The 27,603-nt window shown below is 51.1% G+C and overlaps 1 protein-coding gene across 1 annotated transcript in view; it reads right to left on the bottom strand.

Annotated features, from left to right (window-relative positions):
* Window positions 1–1,766: 1,766 nt before the first annotated feature.
* The window catches only part of SRRM4 (serine/arginine repetitive matrix 4), a 166,345-nt gene continuing 140,508 nt past the window's right edge, over window positions 1,767–27,603 (bottom strand). The window contains exons 9-13 of the mRNA XM_055146584.1: window positions 20,995–21,299; window positions 13,446–13,649; window positions 8,805–8,915; window positions 8,074–8,214; window positions 1,767–6,258 (exon numbers count right to left, since the gene is read on the bottom strand). Coding sequence (XP_055002559.1) covers window positions 5,880–6,258; window positions 8,074–8,214; window positions 8,805–8,915; window positions 13,446–13,649; window positions 20,995–21,299 — 1,140 coding nt within the window. The 3' untranslated portion in view covers window positions 1,767–5,879. The remainder of the gene's footprint in view (window positions 6,259–8,073; window positions 8,215–8,804; window positions 8,916–13,445; window positions 13,650–20,994; window positions 21,300–27,603) is intronic.

Here is a 27,603-nt window from a genome sequence, read left to right as displayed (position 1 = left end):
TGCAGAGCCAGGACTCGTAATCCCTGAGCATTGCTGGGTGTGACCCCAAATCTCCCCCGCCCCCAAATGCTGTGTGCCATGCAGCAGGTGCCACCTTAGTTCTCTGCACCCTCTTCCCCCCACCCCTGCCCTGCGCACCACATTCAGACAGAGAACACTGGGTCACGTATGAGAACACCACACTGTGGGAACTTTTATTAGAACAGAGACGTGATTCGTAGAGGCTGAAAATCAGAACCCCCCCAGACAGGCCCTGCGGCACAGCAGAGATCAGCGAAGCCCCCCCAGGCGCCAAGACCCCCCTCCCTACCCCCAGGAGAACCAGGCCCGAGGCACAGGACACAGGTCCTTCCTCCCGCCCCCCCACCCCACCCCTGCCCTGCCCTGCCCTGCTCTGGCCCGGGGTTCTGCGGGCCAGGCTGGCTGCTCCGGCACCTCGCTCCGGGGCTGACGTGGTGGGTTCTTCTAGGTCTTTGGCCTATGACTGCTTGAGGAAAGAGCGGGGGACTGGGAGAGACAAAGAGATGTCGCGCCAAGAAAAGTCCTCGGCATGAACCCAGCAGGGAGCAGGGTCGGGCGGAGAGCGTGTCCACAGTCAAGTGGATCTGAGCTCGAGGGGTAGGGGGACAGGAGTGCTCAGAGAGGTCCTTTCTGTCCTCCTGGGCCTCAGTTTTCTCATCTGAGAAACGGCAGCATAGTCGCCATCTCTGGCTGGTTTGAACGATTAAAACAGGACCCCCCCCAAAAAAGTGGGGGGAAATCTGGACGCAGCAAAGCCCCGACTCAACACTCTTGCTGGGCTGACGGGGGCTGGGGAAGCTAAGAGACCAGGGAACCCTTATGTGACAGCTTCAAAGTTAAAGCACACCCTCTACCCTGTACAGAACACTGTGGTTGAACACCCATTTTACAGATGATCAGACTGAGGCCCAAGGCCCTCCCCATCTCTTTTCATGCAGATACACACACACACAGAGGCAAGAGACCCACAGAACAACAAACTCCCGGGGGGGCTCTGCTTTCCCCTGACTCAATGTCACAAAGCTCTCCTTGGCCCCTGAGAATAGGGATGCCATTTTTTTCTTTCAGTCTTCCACTCTCTCTTTCTCCTCTCCCCCACCCCAAGGAGTTGTGACTTTTTAATGGAGGCTGGTTCGTGCACAGGCATTTTATTCCTCAATTAATTTCCATCTAAATGAGGTTTTCCCGGAGATCACCAGTGTTTTAGTTCCATTCGCGCTTCATTTGTATGGCTGAAGCCTCCGTTTCTGCCAATTCCAATTTGCTCGGCGATTCCAGTCTCATTACCTGGGCACTCACGCCCCCACTGCAGACAGAGCCCCCCACCCCTCCGTCCCCCCCGCCCAGAGCAGGGGAGGAGGAGAGCGAGCAATTTCCAATACCAAATTTGAGTGGGGAGCAAAAGACCTCTCTTCGACCCAGTTCCACTCAATAAATAGGAAATAAATTATTAAATAAGTCATGTCCGAAAGAGGGGCCCCCATCGTGGCATTTACAACGGGCAATCACGGTGACCAGACACACGTGAAGCAGAAGAACAGCACCTCTGCCCGAGTGAAGACAAGGAGGTCGGGATCACTGGCTCATTCAGGCCCGAGAAGGAAGAGGCCTCACGGGGCCTTGTGAGATGACACGGGATCCCAGGCTAGTGCAGGCTCGTGGGCTGATCTCCGTGGGCCCCAAGAGGTAGGGATTTGGGGGGGGGGGTACCTTGTGTATTTGTTTTGTTGTTTGTTTGTATCATAGGGGGGTGGGTGGGAAGTGACGTTTGCGGGAGCAGAGAACAGAACCAAGTGGAGAAAAGACAGACCGTGGCGGAGGGTAATAGGCACCAACCTAGTGGAAGAAATGATGGAAGTGGAATTTGAGAAGGAAAAACCTTCTGCATCTATGGGCGCTCCCTGAATTGGGGTCTTTTCAAGAGAAGCCTCTTGGGAAAGAGGGAGGGGTATGTGTAAATGGAGTGATGGTGGGGGGTTGCTCTCTGGGGCAGAAAAATCCCCTCTGACCCTTGCATGTGAGTATTGTCTTGTTTCTGAGAACTCAACCAGTCTACTAGTGTTCCTACGTGTTCTTGGAAGAAGGCTTGGTGTCAGCCTGTCTGAACGAGCCACGGTCCTCTCTGCTTTTCACTCTCGTGCGGGAGAACCTCCTAAAACTTTCCTCCGCTGGCTTGCTTTCCCCTTCTACCTCCCCGCCGACGCACCCTGTGATTAGAGTTTGGTCCAGGCCTTCCCTCGGCCAACACTTTGAGCTTGGATCTGGGGAACTGCGCCTCTCTGAGGTGGGCACTTTGGTCCCGAGGGAAGGGACTCTTGGACTGTGTCCACTCGAACAGGAACGTCCTGGGCAAGACCTCAAACCAGAGGCCCTCCCGACCGTGGGACTGTCAGGGAAGGCCTGTCCCTCAACCGGTGGCCGTCCAGATAAAGTAAAAGATACTGAGAGTGACGCCCGCAGGGAGTCAGGCCAACAAGGGTCCACCTAAGCAGCACCCCAACAAGAGTTTGCCCCTGAAAATGTGGGGGAGATGAGAGGCTTCGGAGATTTCCCCGACTCCCCAGGCCTTTAAGGAGTACTCATGCGGACTTTCACCAGGCTAGAGACACTCCCTTGGCAGAGAAGCAACCAGGGAGATTACAGAAAGTCTCCCCACATGCAAAGCTGGACAAGCCCGTTGGCAAATTGCCGGGCACTGAGGGGTGACTGGGATGGTCCAGCGGGGTCAGCGGTGGCCGGCCAGCAGGTGGGAGACTCTGCTGATGGACGGCTACAGTGCCTGCAGGCTGGTCCGTCCAGGGGCTCTGAAGTGACCTTCTTGGTGGCGGTGCCGGGAAGGGGGGTTGTTGGTAACCTCTGACCGTTCCTTTGATCTTTTAAATATTTTCCTAATTTCAGAAAGAGATTTGAGCTTCCTCCCCCTGATGGAATGCGGTAAAAGGAAAAAGAAAGGCTTTGGCTTTGTGCCTCTTTCCCAGGATGGCTGCTACGTGCGTGCATGGGTGTGTGTGTGTGTGTGTGTGTGTGTGTGTGTGTGTGTATCACAGAAGGAATAGCGTCACCTCCCATACCAAGGATGATGAGAAATTCGCTAGGGCGGAGTCTGAGCCAGTGTAACAGGAAACCTCTCCAAGCGCCCCAGATGCCAGAGACCAGTTCCCAGGGGCTCTCCTCATCCCCCCCCCGCCCCCCTCTCAGCTCTATTCCTGCTCCGCTCTCTCCAGATAAGAAGGGCCTCCACTCCCAGTGTTAAAGCAAAAGTCACTGTCACTGGCCCACAGTCCACCCAACGGCAGACAGTGGCTCCCATGAGTGTTACGTTTTTGTCCATAGATAACATCTCTGCCTGCCAAAAGGGCCGTCACAGACCATGACTGCACAGGTGACTCAGACTCTGCCCCGGCCACGTGGCCTGTGATGCCATCTCAGCTCGCAGGCCACTTGGCCGTTTCTACCTTCCAGCTACCTCCGGGAGGAAGTGGTGGGCAAGGAACTAGGACCCAAGCCCAGACCTCCCTTGCTCTGGATTATAAACCTTGGGTCTGAAGTGCTTCCGGGTCAATACCCAGTGTCTCAAATCCCATCCATGGAGACACGAGGAAAAGAAAACAGAGGCATAAAAATCATTGAGACGTTCTCCCCACATTCCCCCCCCAAACACACACACACACTCACACACAGACACACAGACACACACACACTCACACACCCTTTCCATATAAATAAATAAATAGTTGAATACTGCGAATGGCAACTGAGGGTGAGACAGAAAAGTCATCACACATAAATAAATAAATAAACATAAATAAATAAAATAAATAATAAATAAAAGGTTTGCTAGAAGCCCCAAATGACATTGGGCCCTTGGAGTTGGGGGTACGGAATTCGGGTTTCTACCCACTGTCCTCTAGAGAGTGCATGGTGCCTGGGACCGTCAGTCTGATGCCAGAAGGAGATGCCAGTGGGGGGCACGGATCGCCGGCGGGGAAGGATATTTACAGGTGCTGTACATATATGCCCTCCCGGGGCCCTGCCACCAGCGTCCGACCTGCCGTGGCCACTGCGTGGGCATCTGGCGGTGTCGGAGGTGGGACTGCAGCCTGGTGGAAGCCCGGACCCCCACGGCCACCCAGGCTACCTCCTTTTGCTCTTCTTCTGAAGGATTGGGAGACCCTTGTACCAGGTTCCCCGGACTGGGGTGATGGGCAAGGGGAGGATGGAAGGGGGCACGACCCTGTTCCCATGATACTAGATGTTTTTCTGACTGTCTTCCCTGGGGAGCTGGGGGAGAGGGAGGCTGGGGGCCCAAGGCCTCGCCGCGGCCTCCCCAACTGGGGATGTCCCCCCGCACTTCCTTTGCTCCTTCCTGGCCCTCTGTGTCCAGCTGCTCTCGCCTCCACAAACTGGCAAACTCACCCGCCGGGCTGCAGAGAGAGCCAGGCAGCGGCTGAGGGGGATGCCCGAGGGTTTATTTTAAGAAGCTTCAGCGTCCGGCCCCTGTCCTCCGGGCCTGCTGGGGAACAGAGCAGCTGGTGGCATTTGTGTGTCAGGGATCAACTTTCCCTCTTCACCCAGGCCCGGTGGCAGAGGAAAGGTGGGGTGAGGGCAGCGATGTAGGTGGATCTTCCCGAGTGGACTAGGGACCCCAGAAGCCCGGGTCACGGGAGAGAGGGAGTTAAAATCTAAACGGTGGCGAGCCCGAGCCCTTCCTGCCTCCAACCCTCTGGAGTTGGGTCTTTCTCCCCAAACCAGACTAGCTATGCCCCCGCCTGGGTACGATTCCTGAGAGGCCAAGAGGGTGTGGCTGAAGGCTAAGGGCCGGTGGGAACTGGGCAACTCGGGTACGGTCCAGGTCACGGCAGCCTGGCCGTGGGGAAGGGGCCGGGAGGCGCCGGGCAGCGGGAAAGGCCAGACTGCCTGGCGCTGGGGCTGGCAACCGGCCCGGGCACCGGGGGAAGCTCAGCAGATGGTCTCGTGGAATTTGGTGGGTGCCCAGCGGGTGGGACGGAGGTGAATCTGGGGAGAGGGCTGCAGCCCCAGCTGTCCTCTCCTGGCCCCTGGGTCCTCTCTCCGTCAATGGCCGAGAGGCTCCACTGTGAGAACCCACGGGGTCTCGCTTTCGCTGACACCCGGAGCTAGGGGGAGCAGAAGTTTCCGTTCCTCGGTGCTTCTCGACTTCCTAACAGAGAGCCCTGCCCCTGGGCCCCGCTACTGGGACCCGACCCTGCCCCCTGAACCCCAGCCTTCCATCCTGTGCTCTGGCCTGCCGGGGGGAATTCTGAAAGCATTGATCACCTCCCCTCCCACCCGTCCTAGCCCGCCCCAGGCCCTGAGTCCCCTCCTGTCCCCACACCCCAGCCCACCACTCTCTGGGGGTCCATGAGCAGCAGCCATGGTTGAATGGGGGGAGGAGGGTGGAAAGGCGGTGCTGACACAACCGGCTCTCCCCCTTGTCCTGCCAGGCTGACTGTGGGGGTATCAGCGGCTTCTTGGGAGCCCTGGGGGGGGGGGCGGTCCCGCTGAGGGGGCGGTCCCGCTGAGGGGGCGGTCCCGATGGCCCGTCCTCTCCCAGGCCCCAGATGACCCCCAGAATGATGGTGCTGGTGGCGGTGGCTCCTCGCAGATCCACGCAGAGACTGAAGACACGCACACACACAGACACGCGCACACACACACAGAGACACGGGCACACGCACACGTGCACACACACACACACACACACACACACACACACACACACTTCCTTTTCTCCTCCCCAGAAGGGCAGGAAGCGCAGCTAGGCGGCCCCCGCAGCGTCGGTTCCCCCAGGAGAAGGCAGGGCAGGGGTGCGGGGAGGCTTGTTCCAGGGAGGGCCCCGCTTAGCGCCTCGTGCTGGAGTAACTGTCTGCCGAGCTGTAGCTCCGGCTCCGGCTCCGGCTCCGGCTGCGGCTCCGCGAGGCTGGGCTGGGGCTGCTGCGGGAGCTGGAGCTGCAGCTCGTGCGGGTCCTGCTCCGGCTGCGGCTCCGGCTGGGGCTGCGGCTGCGGCTGAGGCTGCGGCTGCGGCTGCGGCTGCGGCTGCGGCTGTGGCTCCAGCTGCGGCTGCGGCTGCGGCTGTGACTGGGGCTCCGGCTGCGGCTCCGGGAGTAGCTGTGGCTGGCCGAGCGGCTGCTGCTGCCGCTGTACCAGGAGGAGGCGCTGCTGAGCCCGCTGGAGGAGGACGGGCTGGGCCGGTAATAGGGGATGGGGCGTTTCCTGGCGCTGCGGAGAGCAGAGCGCGGACAGTGAGGGCCGGATCCTCTCCAGCTCGCCCCAGAGGGTCACGGGGCAACCTTTGATGCCCACCCCCCATCCTTGGACACAAAATCCCCCCCCTTCCCTTTCCTTCCCCCTGGCAGTTCTGTGGACTCCGAGACGACGGGGGTCTCAGTGCTTGGTGCTCACGAGTCTTGCAAAACAGGCCATCCCCGCATTGGAACCTTCACTGGGGTCTGCTGTGCTCGTACTGAGTCCTCCTATTTATGGCAAGGAACTAATTTTCTCACGAACCATAGTGCTAACATTTCCTTTCAAATAAATGCATGCATGACCCTTAAAAAAAGCAAAAGAGGGCAGAGGATCCAGATTTAAAAAAAAATAGGGCAGGAGAGGGCCATAGTACCACAGACAGGACAGTTGCCTGGCGCCCACCTGAATCAACCTGGGTTCAAACCCCGGAATCCAACACGGTCCCTCCAGCATGCCAGGATCAATCCTTAAGCTCAGAGCCAAGGAGTAAGCCCTGAGCACAACTGGGTATGCCCCACCTCCCTGGCCTCCCCTCTACCATGCGCACACAAACAATATTGTGCAGGAAATAACAGTCCAGTTACGGAGCAGACGAAGCAAGGCTGACGGAGACTCAGGAACACGGAGTGGGTTCTGCGGGGCTCAGCAGGGAGCCCGAGCGTGTCCTAGAAATGCTCCTCTATCTCAGCCTTCCTCCAGGTGGACCCCCAAGACGCCTTTGGTTAAAGAGGTGGTGGGGGAGGGAGCCCTTTCCTATGTTCTGGGCTGTTCTGTAGGGAAGAACACTGTTCTCTGCAGAGAAGCCAAGACCTCGCCTCTCGCATCCTATGGTCCAGGGCACAAGCAATCTTTTACCCTCCTCCAGCTCATTGCTGGGAAGAGGCACTGGGCAGGGGGCATCCCCGTTCCCCCTGCATCCCTGGACCAAGCCGCTGAGCACCCCTGGTCCTGCAGGTCAGGGGAATGAGTTCCCCGCCGTTGCCAGGGCTGCACTCACATCTCTCCCTGCTATCAAGCTGGGGGCAATCACACACGCTCAGACCCCCGTTCTCTCTCCCAGGGCTTCTCTCCCTGGAGACCTTCCTGGCCTGGGGCTCTTGGGGGCCGGGGGTCCACGAGTAAGCTTACAAAGCACATTCACGTCTCTTTGCCATCCTTTCCATCCTCTTGGGAGTTATTTGCTCCACTATGGCATGGGGAGAAAACAGAAACTCTGGCAGGGAAAGGGCCATTCCCAGGTCACCTGCAAAGTGGCAGAGCCAGGATGCTACCCCAAAGACCCAGCACTGCCCCGGGAAAAACATGGCTCCTATCTAAACCATCCTGTTCACCTTCTTCTTTCGCTCTTGATCACCGTGACTGTCATCCCATTGCTCGTCGATTTGCTGATTTGCTTGAGCAGGCACCAGTAACGTCTCCATTGTCCGACTTGTTACTGTTTTTAGCATATCGAATACGCCATGGGTAGCTTGCCAGGCTCTGCCCTGTGGATCCGCCCTTGATGCCCGCGGGGTATAATTAATTACAAATGAGTGTTTTAGAATTGGCATCTCAGCATGTGGGTCTGAGGGCTGAGAACTGGGCTTGCTCCCATTCTAGGCAAAGTCCTGCGCCCCCCTTGCTTTGGCCACCCACTCAGGCTGGACCTGGTTCTATCTCTGGTTCAGACATCACGAATGTCCTGGGGAGGCCCCACCCACCGGCCACAGCCACGCTGAGGCCACGCCCACAGGGGCAGTGGGTGTGGAGGGAGAGCCAGGGCAGGGAGTGAGGGTGTTGGGGGCTCACCTGGTGATCCTCCGCGCCTCCAGGTGGCTTGGGGAATCTCTCCGGCGCTTCCTCATGGGCGAGTAGGACCGTCGTCTCCTGCGCACGCGCTCTCGTTCCCGTGGCTGTGAGTCCTTCTCACTGTACTTGGGGTCCCGCTCCCTGAGAAGGGGCTGGGGTTACTGGGGACCCGGGCTGGCCTGGCTCTTTCTGTGCGAGCGTCTGGGACAGGGGTGTTCACTTCCTCCCCTTTCCCCATCGGGGTGCCTTTCACCACCACCCCCAGCCTCATAGGAGATGGGGGTGTGCACGCCCCCCGCATCCCAGAAGGCAGAGTCCCGGGGGTGGGTGGGTGGGCACTTGTGGGAATGAGGGTGTGCATGAGCAGAAGCGTTAGCCTGGGGTGAGAATGGGAACATTACACGGGCCTGGTGTCTAAGAATTGCGGCGGGCGGGGAGAGGGGGTGATGGATTCTAAATACTGGGACGAGGGGAAGTAGGAGGTGTGTGATGAAGCCGGGGAGTGAGTCCTGGAGGAGCATTTGGAGCGGATCCCTTAGGACACCAGGATGCGCTTGAGTGCCTTGGTGCTCAAGAACCAAGGAAGGAACTACTAGCACTCCGTCATCGCCCCATCCCATGCTGGCTGGACCAACAGGGCGGGGCCTGTGCATGGGAGGAGGAGCCTGTGCATGGGAGGCGGGGCCAGAGAGCCAGGGGCGGGGCCCGGGCAGAGTGGGTGGGGCCGGTACCTGCTGGGGCTGTAGCGTGAGTAGCTGGGGCTGCGGCGGGATCTAGAGCTTCTGCTAGGTGGGCTCCTCTTGCCAGACTTGGAGGAATAGCTGGGAGAACGGGAGTAGGACCTAGAGGACAGGAGACAGCCCCCCACAGATGCCCGCTAGGCTCTGCCAGGTCTGCCCCGGAATCCCTTTATTCACCTGCTGCCCTGGGGGGTTAGAATCAGACCCTCACTGGCCAGTAGAATCCCCGCTCTTTGCTGGTATCGTCCTCTTACCCAATTCTTACTATCCTGGCCATTTACTAGCTCTACTAATAGCTCAAACATGAAAGCTTGTAACTGTATCTCATGGTGAATCAATTAAAAAAAAGAAAGAATTTAAAAAAAAAACTTGGACCAGTAATTTTGCTTTGCAGAGTCTTTGTTTTCTCATCTTTAAGATGGGGATAAGTACAGCATCGATCATAGAGAGTTGCAGATTGACAGTGAATTAGATTAAGTTGCATAGCATACTGGCGCACAGTCAACACACGAGAAAGGTTAGCTATGATTAGTATGTGCTTGCTAAGTGCCAGACATTAAGCCTTGGTGTGCGTTACTAATATTCTCAACACACCTGAGGGTTAGGTATCAATCCCAGTGAAGAGAGGGCAAAACATAGAGATAATATCATTTGTTCAAGGTCACTCAGCTGGTATGGGACTGAATCCATGTCTGTCTGGCTATAAAGTGCTCTTGACTTCTGTGAGACCGAATTGTTTTGCATCCAATACAAGACTATATGATACCCTGTCTTCGTCCCACTCCTGGAGGGCTAACACCCTGGATTCTTCACCAGTCTCCCAGGGACATCTGACCTTCTTTCTCATCTCCCTAAAGTCAGTCTTTCGAATGATGTTCATCACTTATTCTGATTATGATCAGCCAGAGCCAAGAAGAACAGCACAGCCAGGTTTGTGTTCCGTGGGGGATAGCGCAGTGATGGATTAGCAATGTCTGCCCTAGGCACAGAAGAGGCTTTCAGAGACATGTTCATGCTGTGTTGGCCAGCTTTCCACGCAGAAATGCTGAAATTTGCTCATCTGTTCTTTTTAACCAGAGGAGCCTTGCTATGCCTTGCCCTCACCTAGGTGCCTCTTAGTCCCTTTCTGCTTTCTGAAGTCATCATTAGAATGTTAAATAGTACTCTGGGACTCTGTGCTTACATGCAGGCCAAGATGATGTAAGCAGTGTGGACAAGGAATAACTTGTCCCATCTCCGTGGGCTGGGAAAGTATCCAGTTATGGTTCCTAGAGAATTAGCTCTTGCCAACCTGCTCTTTGGCTCTGAGACACGTTATAAGAAAGAGGTGGGAAGTTGGTTTGTCTGACCCAAGCTCAAGGGGAAATTAGTGCTTTAGAACTCCCTTTTGCCAAACTAAGCAGCACAGATCAAGAATTTCTGTGGAAACTGTACAAGGTATCAAGCATAGTGCCCTAAATGCAAGGCAGAATGCAGTTCATACTCTAAGAGTTTGGTAAATTCTCAGAAAATACCTGATGACTAGATAAATGAGTGATACCCCTTTCACTAGAGGACCTGGTGCTATAGCCAATGGTGGGCTGAATGTATGAATATCTGGGCTTCTGATTGCATTTGTCCATCTAAGACATACTAGACAATTGTATAGTCTACCTCTGAGCATAGCTCTACAAATGTGGATTTATGAACAACCAGGTAACTCAGAAATATAACATTCTAGGCCATGTCAAGCTCTAATCCCACTTCACATTTTAATTTGAGGCATGACAGTTTCAAATTTGGTCCAATACTCTTTGACCTTCTATAGGCTTTTGTGGGGGTAGAACAATCGGTTTTTATCTTTATGTTTTATCTGATATTGAGACGTTTAGAATGGAACTACATCTCATTTGAGAAGATATAACTTGTATTTACTAAATGCCTGGCACACTTACAGATTATGGGGGACCAGGAGAATTATGATGTGGAATCTGCACCCACAAGAATTCCTAGTCCAGTGGGGGAAACAGGAGAAGCAACAAAGATGACCATGCAAGTGTTTATTTAAAACTAAGTATGGGGCTGCTGCTGAGATGTGATCCTGGGGGCCGCACGCATGCAGCCCCTCTGCAGCTGCACGAGCATGACTCCAGAGGCCAGCTAAACTACTTTTGGTATGGGCAGCTCCTTGCAGAATGTCTCCAGACTGAGAACTAAGCCGCGGCCCCATGCCTGCCCAGGAGGGTAAAGGTATTTCTCTCTCTTGCCTCTTCCTTGCCGGGGGTGAAGGGTGTGGCGACCGCCATATTATGATGACCACAGATGAGAGGTTACAAGTTTGTAGTGATCCAATATCTGGAAGAAATCTCCCTGGACTTAGTTGCTAAAGTACAGAAATCCAAAACCTATCTCTTCACAACAGGTCTGACTCTAGTGGGGAACTCCTAACAATAATAGTGAGGTTTTTATTGAAATATTGAATGTAACCAAAGTAAAGAGAAAGTAAAGTGAAATTTATCAGTTACAGGGGAGGGGAGGGGGGGCGGGATGGAAGGTGTACTGTCTTTTTATTTTTGGGTGGTGGAATATGGGCACTGGTGAAGGGATGGTTGTTTCAGCATTGTATAACTGAGACTTAAACCTGAAAGCATTGTAATTTTCCACATGGTGATTCAAAAAAAATTTTTTTATTAAAAAAAATAAAAATAAAATAATAAAACTAAGTATGGGACAGCTGAACTGTGAGTGCCAAAAGAACATTGATTATTAGTTATGGTATATTTCCAATATCCAGCATAGTTCCTGACAATAGGAGAAGTTCAGTAAATTATTGTTGAATGAGTGAATCAAGGAATTGCAGGTGTCATGCTTAGTAGGATAATGCTATGATAAAGGAAATGGAAGACACCATATGAAACCAAATTAAAGACCAGTAACTGGTGACAGTGTGTCAGGTTTGAAGGCAGAATCTTACCACAAAATCAAACATTAACATAAATAACCTCCGCACAAAAAAATAAAGAAAAACAGTTACTGGGTCTGGCCCCAAAACAAGCAATCCAAAAAAAAAAAAGAGCCAAAAACCACAAACAAAAACATGTTCTCAGATACTTTAAAAGGATGGCAGCAGGCATTCCCCTGCTTCCTACCAGTGCCCCTTTGTTGCAGCACCATCTGAGTCATATTGCATAAAGGTAAGAAGTTACTGATCTCCTAAACAATTGCATCAACCCTTGCACTTTATTGGTTAGTATTGCAACAATTAGTGGGGCCATTTCTCATTTTGGTTTCTGTGCCAGGGAGCTCAGAATCATATTTGCAGGCTACCACCATAGCAAATTATACAGAAGGGTCGGACATGCCTTTGGAACTTAACCTCTCTTGTATTCCTTTTGGTTTTATTACAATTTCTTCTTCTGTTTATGTCACCTTAATATTTTTCAGCTATCCTGTCTTTTAAAAAAAACGTGATCCTGAAGTAACCAATTAAGCAAGTAATTTTTCTCACATATTGCAAAAACCAAACAGTTGGCAATTCCTAATTGTGGAGGGACATGAACTCCATGAAGTTCCATCACATAGATTAATTATGGGATTATTGATTATGGGATTATCTCATCCGCACGGCAGAGCCTGGCAAGCTACCTGTGGCGTATTCGTTATGCCAAAAACAGTAACAATAAGTCTCACAATGGAGACGTTACTGGTGCCCACTCAAGCAAATCCTTGAGCAACGGGATGACAGTGACAGTGACAGATTGATTATGGAAACTTCCAATTCCTAAAGTCTTCTGCCTGTGTTTCTGATACATTATTATTTTGCAGGAGAGAAAATCAAGTGCATGCCAATGATTACTGGGAAAAAAAGCCCTACGGTGCAGAAGTGAATGCACTCCACCCTGTTTCCAATGCCCCTAGCAAGGTGGTCTGGCAGCTCTTTTCACTAAGAGGAAAATCCCTTGCACTGGGGTTGGTTTTGTGAGCTGCGGTGAATAAGAGAATGGCAGGAGAGATGTCAGGTCTATTCCAAGCTTAGGCTCCAAAGGCCATGCATGACAGCTCTTTTTCTTGGAAGCCCTGCCGTCACCATGAGAACAAGCCCCAACACACCGGCTGGAGGACGAGAGACCACACAGTAGAGATGAATTAGAGGGGATCGTCCAAACCAGCCAGTCCCCCGTCAGACCACAGCTAGTGGCAGATGTACATATCAGTCCCGGTGAGGGTAGAAGAACCACCTGGCTGAGCCCAGCCCGCTGATGCTCAGTGAATACTAGTTACCTAAGGACGCTAAGTTTGGAGGTAATTTTGGCACGGAGCAGGGGCTAATGGATACACATGTGCTCATCACGCCAAACGCAAGAATAACAAACGCTACTCATGACAAACAATCCAAGTACAGAGAGCTAAGTGCATCGCAGCTTAGAACACTCTTCAGGAGGATGCTTGCCAGCGTGTTTATCTTGCAGGTAGGATCCTGAAGTTCCTGAGAGGGTGTTAACTGACATGCCCCTAAAGCTACCAGCGAGGAAGAACGGGTGGAAAGATTTTTTTTTTTTTCAAACTCAAATCTGACTCCTCCTCCTGGGACTCAGGGCATTTTCAACGACCTCCTAACTCGCTCCCTAGAGAGAAGCGCAAAACTGCACTCACCTTTTTCCAGAGGAGGTGGATCTGCTCCGGGTGTACCTGGGGGAAGCCCTGGGCTTGGGGGGTCCAGAGGAGTGGCTGGAGGAGCGAGTGCTGGCATAGGAGGGGCTTCGGGAGCAGCCTCGAAGGGGCGTGCTCGGGGGCGTGGCCTGGACCACTGGGCACTTCTTCACCTCTGCGCATTCCAGACAGGGCGACTGCAACCCTCTGATGGGGGGCGGGAAAGGAGAGAGTGTGTTAGCAGTGAGCTGCCTTCTGCGCTGGGGTATTCTCAAGCCAACACCTTTGTCTTTGCGAGGCTGTGAACCATCGCTCGCTCCGTGTGAACCACTGGGCCTGAGCGTGAGGGTGTGGGGAAATCTCATCATGAAACCACCTGGTGAGATATTTATTCCGGTTGAAGTCTTTTCCAGTCGTGTGTGTTGTTTATTTTCTTAAAAAAAAAATCTCCACTGGGTTTGTTAAACCTCCTCTCATAACACCTACAATTTCTTGCTGCTTTAAAAAAAATTATTAGTGAATCACTGTGATGTACAGTTACAAACTTATAAACTTTTTTGTTTGCATTTCACTCATACAGTGATCGTTTACCCAGCCCTCCACCAGGGCCCATTCTCCTCCACCAATGATCCCAGTATCCCTCTCACCACCCCCACCCCATCCCCCCACCACCCCACCCTGCCTCTGAGGCAGGGCATTCCCTTTTGTTCTCGCTACAACACCCCAAAACTACAACTTTGGGGGTGTTGTAGTTTGCAATAGAGGTATTGAGTGGCCTTCATTTTTTTTTTTATTGAATCACTGTGAGATACAGTTACAAGCTTTCATGTTGAGTTTCAGTCATACAATGATAGAACACCCATCCCTCCACCAGTGCACATTCTCCACCACCAATGTCCCCAGTATCTCTTCCCCATCCGAACCCTCCCCTGCCTCTATGGCAGACAATTTCCACTATACTCTCTCTCTACTTTTGGGCATTGTGGTTTGCAATATAGATACTGAGAGGCTATCACGTTTTGTCCTTTATCTACTTTCAGCACACATCTCCCATCCCGAACGATCCCTCCAATCATCATTGACTTAGTGATCCCTTCTCTATTCCAGCTGCCTTCGCCCCCAGCTCATGAGGCAGGCTTCCAACTATGGGGCAATCTTCCTGGCCCTTGACCACCTACAATTTCTTAGAGAGAGAGGGCATTGGGCTCAGAGGCTCGAGGAAGCAACGGGAAAGAAACACTGATTGTTTCTCTTATTTTTTCTTCTCTCAATTGTATTTTATTTGCTATTTTTTATTAAAGTCATGTTGGTTTATAAAACTACCTGTTTCAGAGATCCAATTTCACACATCTTCAGAATATGTGTTATCATATTGCAACTATTGCCAAAGTTCCACTTCCTCCTCTACATATCAGTCTTTGAACCCTTCCTCCCACTCTATGGCCCCGACACTCCCGCAACCCCAGTACTGAGGCCAGAGCGCCCAAGGTTGTTCTCATTGGTTTTGTGTATTTCCTCGCTTTGCTTCTCCACATCTCATGTATGAGAAAGACCGATAATTTGCCTTCCTCCTGACTTTGAAATCTACTGTTTATTTTATCTTATTTCTTTGTTTTGGCTTTTGGACCACACCCAGCAGTGCTCAGGGCTTATTCCTGACTCTGCACTCAGAGATCACTCTTGGCAGTATTTAGGGAACCATATTGGGTACCAGGGTTCAAACCCATGTCTGTCACATGCAAGGCAAAATTTCCCCACCTGCTGTAATAGCCCAAATCTACTATTTTCATCATGTATTTTTACTGGTGCCTTCTGATGAAGGCAAGAGATACTAAGTTTCTATTCTGGTGGGTTTCTATTTTAAAAAAACACATGAGAATTTCTTAACATCATAAGAGTATGGATATGGTAAAAATCCAGAAGGTGACCTGTCATCCCCTTAGGACTGAAAAACTGCAGGGTAGTCCCATTTTCAGATCGGGGAATTGAGACTCAAAGGTAGATCACAAAATCACGAAAATCCCATTAATCACCGATTTCTTGGGCGGGCTCAGTAACCTCTCATTTCCTCCTTTCCCTGAGATCTTAGAAGTCTCTCTCGACTCGGCCCTCCCAACGATGTCACATTAGGGGCTCTTTCAGGGTCAGGGGAATGAGATCCAGCTTGTTACTGGATTTAGCATATGAATACACCATGGGAAGCTTGCAAGGCTGCCCCATGTGGGCAGGAAACTCTCAGAAGATTCCAGTTTCTCCCAGAGGGAGAAGCAGGCTACATGATATCTGAGAGCTTGCTTTAAGTCTCTCTCTGGATATTGGCCGTTGATGGGATTACACACACCTGGGTTCCTCTGCTGGTACCTTCATGCACGAGGCCTATCCGAACAGTGGAGAGGGGCCTCCAGCATGGCTGTAGCTAGGTTCCGGTGGTCTTCGGCTGCCGGGAGCTCTGCTCGGGGTGGGGAGGGAAGCTGGAGCCCATCCCCTCCGAGGGGCCCCGGGGAAGACAGCCAGGCGTGCGGGCAAGAGACTCTCTGCATCGCTCTCTTCTGGGAGCTTGCTTTAAAGCAAAGGTAGATACTTGTACTAAACACCACAAGGACTCAGTCCTGGTTCTGCACTTCTGCTCTGCCAGCAGCCAGACTGGGTGCTCTCTGGGTTCTCCAGATATGTTCACTGAGGCCAAGGGTCAAGTTCAAATGTGAATTTGGTTTCAAGGCTCATCTTGACCGACATCTGTTCCCCCTTTGACTTCCAGCTTTTGCTCCTTGACTCAGCCATCATGGACCACTTGTTCCTTTGAAATATCCTTGTCCTTGTCCTGTCTACAGGCCTTAGAACACTCCCACCATGTGGAAACGTCTCCCCCTCCTCTTCTCTGACAGCTCCTTCTCAAGGCTCAGACTTTGGTTCAATTTGACCTCACCCTTCTGGAAGTCTCTTGATACCCTCCTTAGTCTGCATAGTGATGTCCACAGATCCGTTCTGTCCCCAAATCACTACCAAGTTCACTTGTTTCTGTAAAGACTCTTCCTCCCCCACACACTGGCCTGGGGGTGACAGGGCTCTGGACACCCATGTTCCAGAAGCTAGTCCCAAGCCTGATGTGTGTTGATCCTAATTCATCCATAAAGTCTCCGGAATGAACATTTTGAGCCTCTTCGTGTCATAAATGTTATATGAGTATCTCACTCGGATCCCCGCATCCCTTACAAAGCTGGCACTATTACTATCTGTTCTATAGAGAAGACTCAAAGGAGTAATCATTTACTTAAGGCCACCCAGAGTCCCAGAGCCTGAGCCACCCAGCTCCAAAGCCCACACCCCTACTATCACACCGAACTCCAGAATCTATGGTTCCCCTAATGGAGCGTGATATCTCTTGCCCGCCCAGGTCTCTGCTCCTAGCTAACATGATGGCATACAGAACCATGAATTTCGAGATTGCTTATATTTCAAAGTAAAAGCCAGGTCTCAATTATTTAGCGTGGCTGTCCACTTGGGTCCAATTAAGCAGGTAACTGCAGAGTGCATCTCGGGCTCCATTCCAGAGAGAGACACCTGTGTTTAAATTCTGGTGTCGGTCCTTAAGCTGGGTTTCTTAATGACTTTGAGCCTCAATTTCTATCATCCAAAAAAAAGTAGGGGGCAATCCTTCATAAAGTTTTTATGAGGAGTTAAAGAAAATAAGACATGACCGGCACTTGCTTTGGAACTTGGCATATAATAAGGAGTGAGTATATGGCAGTCACTGTGACTGTTAGGGTTGCTACAGCTTTTCAGTATTTCCTGCGTAAGGGATTGCAGAATATCAGCCGATGTGTGTCCTACCTCTCTCAGCTGGAAACTTCACTACCTATTCCTGGTGATATTGACATTTGCTCTGACCCAGTCTTGGACTCTCACCAAGCTTGGGTGTGAACGGAGTCCAGGGATGTCCCAGGACAAGCAAACTGGGGCCAGGGCTGACCTGTGAATGCCAAGCTGTTTGGCCAGTACTAGAGGAGACTCTGTGTTGGGGACAGGGTGCTCTGTCCTGGAAGAAGCCCTTCCCAGCTCCAAGGCTAAGATTTTGGCTAGCCTAGGACAACCAAGGCTTCTGGGTCTGGAAGCTGATGCCAACCTCCTGAAGAAGGAAGACTTAAGTCTGGTAGAGAGCACCTCACCTCCCTCCTTGCCTTTTTCCTTGTCTGCGTGTGCCCCATTCCATGTGACATGAGAGAGGGCCATATCATTTTTGTTTCTGCAGCACCAAGATGAGGCTGAAAGTAGGAAGGGCCTGAGAACGGGCTGAGAGATTGGTAACTGAGTGAATGCCACAAGGTAAGTGATCAGTGAACGTTCGTAGCTGTCACTGTGATAGGAACTCAGTGATGAAGCATTTTGTTCTGGCTTTTCTCGAGTAAGAGTATGATGAAGAATTAGAACTGGCTCATAAGCCACAGCATGAAAGGGTTTTCTGTAGGAAAACCTGGTGAACACAGGTAGCAAGTGGTGAGATGGGCAACCAAGTCAAGTCTTGTTGACTCATCTCTCTCTGTCTGTGTATGTGACTGTAGAGATATGGTGATGGTTCTGTACTTCTGACCCGTGGACAGCATGGCTAGGAACTTGGACAACATGCCTAGGATCGACTTCTATGGGCATTTATCTCAGCTAATATATCTAGCTTCCAGATCGATGGTTCCATTTTCATGGATTCTAGCAAAGGAGAGTGTTTACTATTAAAAACCGAGATACCAATGCTGGAGCGATAGCACAGCGGGTAGGGCATTTGCCTTGCTCACAGCAGACCTGGGTTTGATTTCTCCATCCCTCTCAAAGAGCCTGGCAAGCTACCAAGAGTATCCCGCCCACACGGCATATTCGATATGCCAAAAACAGTAACAACAAGTCTCACAATGGACAGGTTACTGGTGCCTGCTCGAGGTAACTGAACAACAGGAGGACAGTGCTACAGCGATACCAACGCTGGAGCAATAGTACAGTGGGTAGGTATTTGTCTTGCACGTGATCAAATCAGTTTTGATTCTTGGCATCCCATATGGTCCCCTGAACCCACTATGAGTGCAGAACCAGAAATGAGGTCCAAGTACTGCTGATTGTGCCTGCCCCCCCCCCACAAGACAAAACTAAATAAATGAAAGACAGAGATACCAAGTTATGGATTTTGGTGACTTGGAGATGGAGTGGTCCTGGAACCAGTCATTGGTAAATACCAAGGGGTCACTGGGAGTTAAGTTTTGGTGAAGTCTAAAGTTCTATGTGGAAATTTTTTACAGCTAGATCTTATTTCACCATCAATTAAGTTTATTAAAAAATATTTTAAAATTGTATTGGCGACACCATAGTTATATTATTATTAATGGTAGGAATTTATGCATACAACGTGCTAGCTCCACACCCTCCACCAGCGTCTGCTTCCCTCCACCACTGTCTCAGTGTTGCCCCCCGCCTGGACCCCCCCATCTCCCACCGTGATAAATTCAGTTCTATATGGATTTTGATTATACCAGAGTCAGCTCCCCTCACATCTGCACTATTCAAGAATCCATAGTATATAGTATATATATATATATATTTACATGTGTATATAAATCTATATTTAAATTATTTAAATTTATGTTTAATTATATAATTTAATTTATAATTTATATTTAATTATACATAATTTATATTTAAATTATAAACTTATAAAAACAAAGCGTTGAATAGAAACAGATTCTTCACATACCCGTGGTTCTCCTGTGCACTGACTCCTTAGCAGAGGGGACATTTGCTACCCTCTTGGAGCTGATACTCATGCATCACTATCACCCACACCCACATCATGTACAGAAGGGTACACACTTGTGAGCCCAGTGGGCTGTGACAAGTGTACCCTACAGAGTCACCCTTATAACTATATGGAACCGTTTCACAGGTCTGCTCTTGACCTGTTCATCTTGACCTCTTCTGCTCCCTAACCCTGGACAACCACAGAGCTCTCCACTGTCTCCAGTTTAGCCTTTTCTAGAACGTGTCGTAGAGTTGGAACCATTCAGGAATGGAGCCACTTTCACAAGAAATGTGCACTGACGGTGACTTTACATCTTTTCATGACTTGACAGCTCATTTCTTGGGAGCCCTGAGTAATATCCCCTTGTCCAGATGTGCCAGTTTATCAATCCATTCACCTATGGAAGGGCACCGTGGTGGCTTCCAAGTTTTGACCATTATGAATCAAGGTGCTATAAGCAATATAGTGCTAAGCAATGGTGCTATAACTGCACCATTAAGTGCAGTTTTGGTCTTTGTGGGGGGTCTAAATTTTCAGTGAATTGGGAACAATGGTATATGTTTAAAGGACAACAAATAAGATGATTTGAAAGGGACTTTTTTTTTTCTCCTGAGATTATGGGTAAATAGACAGCTGTTTTTGCCAGTTCCAACTCTACCCTTTCTCATGATATCTGCACCCAGACTTTCCTGTCAGAGAACCAGACCACCCCATTGATGTCATGAACAACATTCCCTAGGTCAGAACGATTCGTCCAATCATTCAGGCTGAACCTGGCACAGTGACTAAGCACCAGCCTTGGTACTTTGCAAAAAATTGGGGAAAGAGGTATTCTTCTCACCGAGTGACTAAACTGTTAGGAAATTTACCACTGTTCTGGGAGGGTTTGATTGATAACTAAGCCGTAGAGAGGAAAGCAGAGCTGAGATACAACTGGAAGGACAGACTCCCAATGATCACTGTATTACTGTGTCACTGTCATCCCTTTGTTTATCAATTTACTCGAGCGGGCACTAGTAACGTCTCCATTCATCCTACTCCTGAGATTTTAGCAGCCTCTCCTAACTCGTCTTTCCCAACGCTGCCATATTGGAGGCTCTTTCAGGGTCAGGGGAATGAGACCCATTATTGTTACTGTTTTTAGCATATTGGATATGCCACGGGTAGCTTGCCAGGCTCTGGGATACTCTCGGTAGCTTGCCAGGCTCTGGGATACTCTCGGTAGATTGCCAGGCACTCCAAGAGGCATATATATATATATGTGTGTGTGTGTGTATATATATATATATGTATATATATACATGAGGGAAATATATGATTTGTTGCCTACTGTCTGAACCCCATCAAATATGATGTGGTAATTATGAAAAATGGGTAAGGAGTATTTTATGATGTGGTCCAGGAATATGTTCACTCATATGTATTTAGAACCCCTGGATTCAGCTGTTTGCTCTTGGACTTGTAGAGTCCAAGCTTGGACTTGAAGCCGTTTGTTCTTGGGCTTGTAGACAGCTCACTGGGCTGGGTGCATACTTAGCATGCACATGCCTGGACTCGAGCCCCAGACAGCACGGTCCCCCAAGCACTGCCACAGTGGCTCCCTGAGCATGGCCAGGGGTGGTCCCCAAAGAAAGAAAGAAAGAAAATAATCATGCTTTGAATTGCATTTTCCTCTCTCAGGAAGGAAAGACTCCTGAATCAGGGACATGTGGGGTTTGAGTGAGAGACCAAGACCGAGGCTGACATGGGTTCCCAAGAAGAAGAGGTACTTACCTGGACTCTCTGCCCTTGCTGGTGGGGGAGAGATTCTCCAAAGCGGCCCCCTTGTTCTGGGGGGAGGAGGTGGTGAAGGAGTTCCCTGAATCCGAGGTGTTGCCACTGTGAAGCTCCCGGCTCTTGCTCAGGCCCTCGGCAGGGCTCCCCTTGTCCTGTCTCAGGGGTCTGGCAGAGCTGGTCTGCGTGGAGGGTGGCGAGGAGGTGTCGTTGCCAGAATCATACTCCTGGGAGCGTCCTCGAGACGCGGTGAGCGGGCTGGCTGTTTTGGTAAAGAAGTCAGCAGCAGACCCCGACCCAGTGATCTGAAAGCAAAAACACCCATCGGATACTGCTGATTGCTGGGCCTAGGGGCTGTGTCTAAATAACCAAGAAATGTTTACCATCATGATGCACTGTAATGAAAGGAGAGAGAGAGAGAGAGAGAGAGAGAAAGAGAGAGAGAGAGAGAGAGAGAGAGAGAGAGAGAGAAGAAAGGAGAGACGCCAAAAAAAAAAAAACAACCAAAAAAAAAGAAAAGCACAAATTCCTGAAAAAGTACCACAGAAAGAAGATTTTTTTTTTTAACCCCCTGCTAGTATAACTTGGAAAATTTAGGTATCATGCAGAGAAAAAAAGCATGCGATCCAGATTCAACAAAAGAAAAAAGGAAATGATACAAAATTTTAATTCTAATGAATTAACTCAAACAAAAGAGACAACTTAAGAGAAAGGGGAAGGGGCGTGTCAACACCCTGAACCTAAAAAAAAAATAATAATAATTCAAATAAAGGAAGAAGGGGGGGAAAGAAATGGGGGCTATGGGCCTAAAAAATAGACCTTGAAACTTAAAAAGCAAACAAACAAACAAAAAAAGGAGATAAAGCCAAACTTTGAAATGTCAACCAAATTTATAATGAATTTGACTTGTTTTTTTTTTTTTTTTAAGAAAACATCTGCAGAGAAGCCTACACAAATAGAATGCGGGGGGAAGAAATGAAATCAGGATGAGAGGGTTTTTTTTTTAATTTAAATAATATCGAGTCAAGGTCACAAAATGGCATTTTTCGAGTTTTCAACTCAAGGGGAACAGAAAAGGGGGCAGGGACACAAAAATAAAAATGGGCGTCAAATCGTCTGACTGAAAAGCAACGAAAAAAAGCTCTCTAACGGAGAGTTTGTGTGTGTCCGTTCCCCCTGGAGAAGGAAGAAGCTAAGGCTCTCAGTGGCTTCTAATAAATTCTCTCAAGTCTTTGCGGATCATATCCACTTACCAAGCAAGAACTCCTCCTTTAGTAGGTAGGTAAGGTGTAAGAGAAAGGGAAGAGCGGGCAACGTGAGTCCATCATTAGAGTCGCAATTGACAAGAAAACACACACACCTTTCTGCACATCCTCACACCTGGCTCTGAGTTCCGGTGTCTCCACCGTCCTAGGCGAGGCCTCTGATCCACTGGGTATTTGCTTTATTTCCACTCACGCAGGAGACCTCCAGTCATCAACCCTGGACAATGCCCTTGTGCCCAAGTTGGATGGACGAGCCCTTGCTGAATAGAGCACAGGGCCGGGGTGGGGGGTGGGGGGTGGGGGGTGGGGGGTGGGGGGTGGGGGGTGGGGGGACACCTGTGGAGAGTGTGCCGGCCACACAGAGCAGCAGGAGGGGCTGAGAGAATTGGCTTAGGGAGGTGACTGGGAGGTACTCCCCAGGATCTTCCGTGTGTGGCGGGGAGGGGGTTGGAGATATAAGATACAGGAATCCATAGAAGGAAATCCCTTCAGAAGGCAATGGCGTGCTTAGGGTTTCTCGAATTGTTTAGTCCAGTCTCTTGGCTGCTGGACACCACCTTGGGGTGGGTCCAGTTCCCACCGAAGAGACCCTGTTCATTCCCAAGGGTGAGAAGTCTGTGGGGTCAAGAGGACACCCCTTGGAAACCACGACCACCTCCCACCCCCTGGGAGGCTCCTGGGTTCCCAAGATCCCAGAATGCTGTGTGTGTGTGTGTGTGTGTGTGTGTGTGTGTGTGTGTGTGTGTGTGTATGGCCCCTGAGCACAGTGCCAGGTTCTCAGTGAGCTCGGTCATGGATCTGTTCCCCCAGGGAGAGATCATGCTTCACATGTGTGCATTCCTAGACCCGAGGGCACTACTCATGCGGAGTGTGGTGGGCTGGTACAAGAGGCAGGAGTAGAGAGAGAGAACCCAGGGCCTCAGGGATGATTCTCTCCACCCCGCCGTGCTGTACACTGGGCTTTGTGGTGGGGACTGGAGTTTTCAAATCCGGCTTTCCAGACCTCTTGGAAAGTATGTTTGCAGAGAGAGAGCGAGAGCGCATATTTCACTTGCGTTTGCTGGTTGGTTGGATGCATGCAGGTAGATAGTACACGGGCCCCACACAACGCTGTACAGGCCTCACCATCAGGAGCCAGCTTCCCACCACCCCATATTCATCCCTGATGCTTTGGGCCTGAAGCAGGGGTCGGGACTTACGGGCTTTCTCAAGGAACACTTTCTTTTCTGCCACTGGTCCTGAAGGTGAGACACAGAAACCCCAGCACTGCGTGAACTACAGTGAGAACGCTAGTAGCTCTGAGCATCACTTCCTGGAGCTGGGAGGTGGGACTTCCTCTGTGGATTCTCCCAGGAAGCTTTACACACAGGCAAGGTGATGCTCCAGCTGGACCAACTCCTACCCAGGGCAGCAACTGCTTCCTCTGCTTGACCATCGGACCGGCTTTACTTTTAGGAGAAGGGACGTCAATGAAACAATGTCACCTGCATGGAGTTTTCCAGAGGTAGGCTTCATTTAAAATAAGATACAGACACTGTTTCTCTTCAGCCCCCTCTTTATTTTTTTAAAAAACTGAACACAGGGGGTGGGGGCAGGAAGTGGCTTTTCAAATTGTTCTTGGGATGCTCTGGGACCCGACTGGCAATTCTTGGCCATCGGGCCCGTGACTTAATGCAAGGACCTAAGGGTGCAATGCTGCTCAGGTCTTATCATGCCTGGGAGGTACAGGCGCCCTGGTAATTCTTGGAGACTTCCAGGACTGCACCTGGTAATATAGTTCCGGGGATGGAACTTGAGCTGGACACATACTAAGCATGCACACTGACCACTACCCTCGACTCTCCCCCCCACCTTCTTTTATAAATCATTTAGTTTGAGGTTTGAATGCCATATTTCTTCCTCCTCTAGGAGTTCAGTGGTGACACAGGTTTCACTACTGCCTGGGCCCGGAAGGAGAAAGCATCACGTCACGCACTCAGACCCGAGCTTCGAGTTGGGAGTTTGGTCAAGGGGTAGGTCAGGGAACCTTGAGAAAGAGCCAATGAGCGGTGGCCAGTGCCTGACAAGGGACTGAGACCAGGCCTTCTTGGACCCCAGGTAATCCAAGCGACAGGGTCTGGAAGAGTTAAGGCACCCAGGAGCGGTCACTTGCTCATGGATGTGCAGATGAGCTGAGACTCTTTCTGCAGGGTCCATGTTCACAGTCCTGGTGCATGCTGGGTATTTCCCAAGTGTGAGTGCCCAGACTTGGGGTTCGAACCCAGGCCGAGTGGAGTGCACAGGGCCACAATCCCAGGGTCTCCCCTCCATCAGGGCCATCACCCACATGCATGTGTGATTCCAGCAGAGAACTCTGGAAGGCATCACGCTTCCCAGCACCACCGGGAGACAGGTGACAACAAGGATGCTGTCAAAATGCTCTCCTCGGTTGACCCTAGTGCAGGCAAACAATAGCTTCACCCTGGTGGCTAAGAGGCCCCACGTCTTGGGGGAGGAATCTAAGTCCTCTTGACAGTGTCCTTTACAAGCCAGCCCGACACGCTTCACAAGCCTTGCCTTTCTCACACCTCCCCACGTTGGCTCCCACCACCTAGCTCCACCCAGGAGGGTTTCCTTGGTTTTACCACCTCTTCCTTTCCCCAACCCCACACCATTGGCACATGCCATTTCTTTCTATGCGCGCCCCCCCCCCACACACCTCATGTGGAAGAATTCATTCATCTTCTACCTTTCATACAATCCCTTTTAGACCAGCCTTCTCTGGTCCCCACGGGCCAGGACAAAACACAACACACTGTTCTTCATACTGTCATTCAGTCTCTGCTCCATTCACCCACTGACAAGTCCTGCCTTCTGTGTGGGATAGCCTTGTGGGTCAGGGAGGCTGCTGGTTACGCTATGGCCCGCCCTGCCACCTGGCTGGTTAAAGGCAGAAGCTGTACAGGATTGGGCACTGTGGTACTGAAAGAGCCACCAGTGCCTGGCATAGGGCACACTCTCAGGCCATCCTTCACAGTCAGCAAAGCTGCTCCCTAATAGCCCTGTGGAAGCCTGGACCTTAATTTCCTGAAACTTAATTTACTGGTAAGATGCCCAGGCAATCAGGTGAACCGCCAGCTAGGGGAACTGGACGGTGTTTAAAGGAAGGACTAACCTCTATCACGTTCAAATTAGATCTAGGGTCTAGAGACAGGCTCAGGGATGACTTAGGAGCTATAAAGAGCCCTTAGAACTTTGGCAGGGGTGAGGGGGGAAGAGTACCCTCTGCTCTTTCTTCTGGGGCTTCAGATCTAGGACCCTTTGAGAAAACACACAAGGGCCCTTGGCTACAGATTTTCAGCTGCCTGGCTCCACGCAAGAGTGAAAGGTCACAGATCCCCAAAGCCTTCCCTGCTGAAGTCACCTGTCTTCCTCTGCTACCCTCTGCTGCTCTCAGGGTTGAAAGGCGGATGGGGTTCGCTCTCTGCCCACCCCCCGGGCCACTAGCTCACATAGTGATTTTCTTCAGATTATCTCTAGGGGCTCCTTCTGGGTCAAGAATGAGGACAAGGCACTCCCTCTGGTCAGAGACATTGGAAAAAGATCTCCAGAGGTCCAAGGTAGGACAGGGGATTTGTTCTGGGACACAGGAGGATACTGATCCCACAGGGATGATTCAAATCCTTGTAAAAATGACACGATCTTATGTGCTTATGTAGATCTTCCTATACACTCTAAATCATCTCTGGTTTCCTAACAATATCAAGGATGATGCAAAGGCCAGGCCCACTCTACTATCAGGGAAACAAAACAAGAAAGAATATAATATATTCTGTGGTGCAGAGCTGTCACCCATCTAGCCCTGTCTCCAGGGTGAACATTTTCAGGTAAAACTCTCAGAGACTCAAGCCTCACTCAGCCTCTCTCTGGGTGGAAGGATGGAGGGTAGGTGAGGCAGCCCTCCCAGATGCCAGACCAGTCGCCTCTGTACACAACAGGAGCAGACGACCAGAACCTCCCTCTCCAGCAAGGCGGTCCCAATCTTGGCCCTTGCCTGGCCTGGAGCTTGGAGCCATGCCTTGAGGGAGGATAGGGAGTGGGGGGAGTCGGGGGTGGCCAGGAGATACTCATTCTTGCTTCTTCCAGCTGAGCTCAGCTCGGTTTTGTCTTTCCATGTCTCAGTGGACTTACTCTACCTTTCCAGGCGGAAATGCAGACAGACGCTTGTGGACTCATTCCAGGTGGGTGGGTCACTGAGTGGCCACCGACTCTCACTCGCCACCTTCTCCAGACTCCACTCACTCATCCCACATGAGTAGAAGATGTGATTGAGTGTGTGTGAGTGAGTGTGAGTGTGTGTGTGAGTGTGTGTGTGTGTGTGAAAACAGTCACAATTGTACAAAGGAGACCTTCTAAGCCACAGCACCCTAGGCCGCAGAGAGCAGCTGTCTTTGCCTCCGGGTCTTCTGCCCAGTCTGATATTCTCCCCTGCACAGGATATGCAAACAGCTGTCCCCTCCTGCTGACCTGACCTCAGTGCTGCTCCTCCATGTCCCCTCTGGGCGGTAACAGACCTCTCCAAACTCAACTTCAAAGGGATCTTCTTCCTCCACTGGGAAAGCCCCCTCCATGCAGGGAACTGCTCTCTGGCCCTGTGCCCAGCTTGACAATAAAAAGATCCTCTGATGTTCTCTAGAAGTCCCTTACCTGTCCCCAACCCACAAGCTGGTCCAATAGCAATGCCTTCATGGAACCCAGGACCCCCCTTTAAGACCTAGGGTTCCCCACCAGGTCCTTTTTCTCAGGTCCCCCTGATTCTTTCCTCTACCTCTGCTCCTTTCCCCATTTTCACATGGGCCAACAGTTTGGGGCCTGGGGCTAGAGCCATAGCACAGCGGGTACAGTGTTTGCCTAGCACACGGCCAACCCGGGTTCAATTCTCAGCATCCCATAGGGTCCCCCGAGCACTGACAAGAGTGACTCCTGAGTGCAGGAGGCAGGGGTCACCCCTGTGCATCATTAGGTGTGACCCCAAAAACCAAGCAAACAAAAATAATTGTTTGGGGCTTGGGAGGAAGGAAGACCAGCCCCTGTCAAACCAGCTGCTCTCCAGGCAATGCTCCCAGCAACAGGGGTCTGGAGTTTGAGAGTGTGAGTTGGTGTGTGAAGGCAAGGCCTCTCTTCCTGGAGGGAAGGAGCCCCCAGGGGAGGGGAAGTCAGGTGGGAGAGAGCACGAACCAATCAGAGATGAGCCATGAGGCCGAGATGGGAGGAGGAAACTCGGAATCTCCCAGAGACCCTGTTCCCAGAGCACATCACCAGCAGGGCGTGAGGAAGCGGGGTGGGGTGGGGGGATGGAGGAGCA

Source organism: Sorex araneus, chromosome 9, assembly GCF_027595985.1.
Source record: "Sorex araneus isolate mSorAra2 chromosome 9, mSorAra2.pri, whole genome shotgun sequence".
Lineage (NCBI taxonomy): Eukaryota > Metazoa > Chordata > Mammalia > Eulipotyphla > Soricidae > Sorex > Sorex araneus.
Note: the sequence above shows the minus strand (reverse complement) of the source record. Positions and strands in the feature narration are given on the sequence as shown.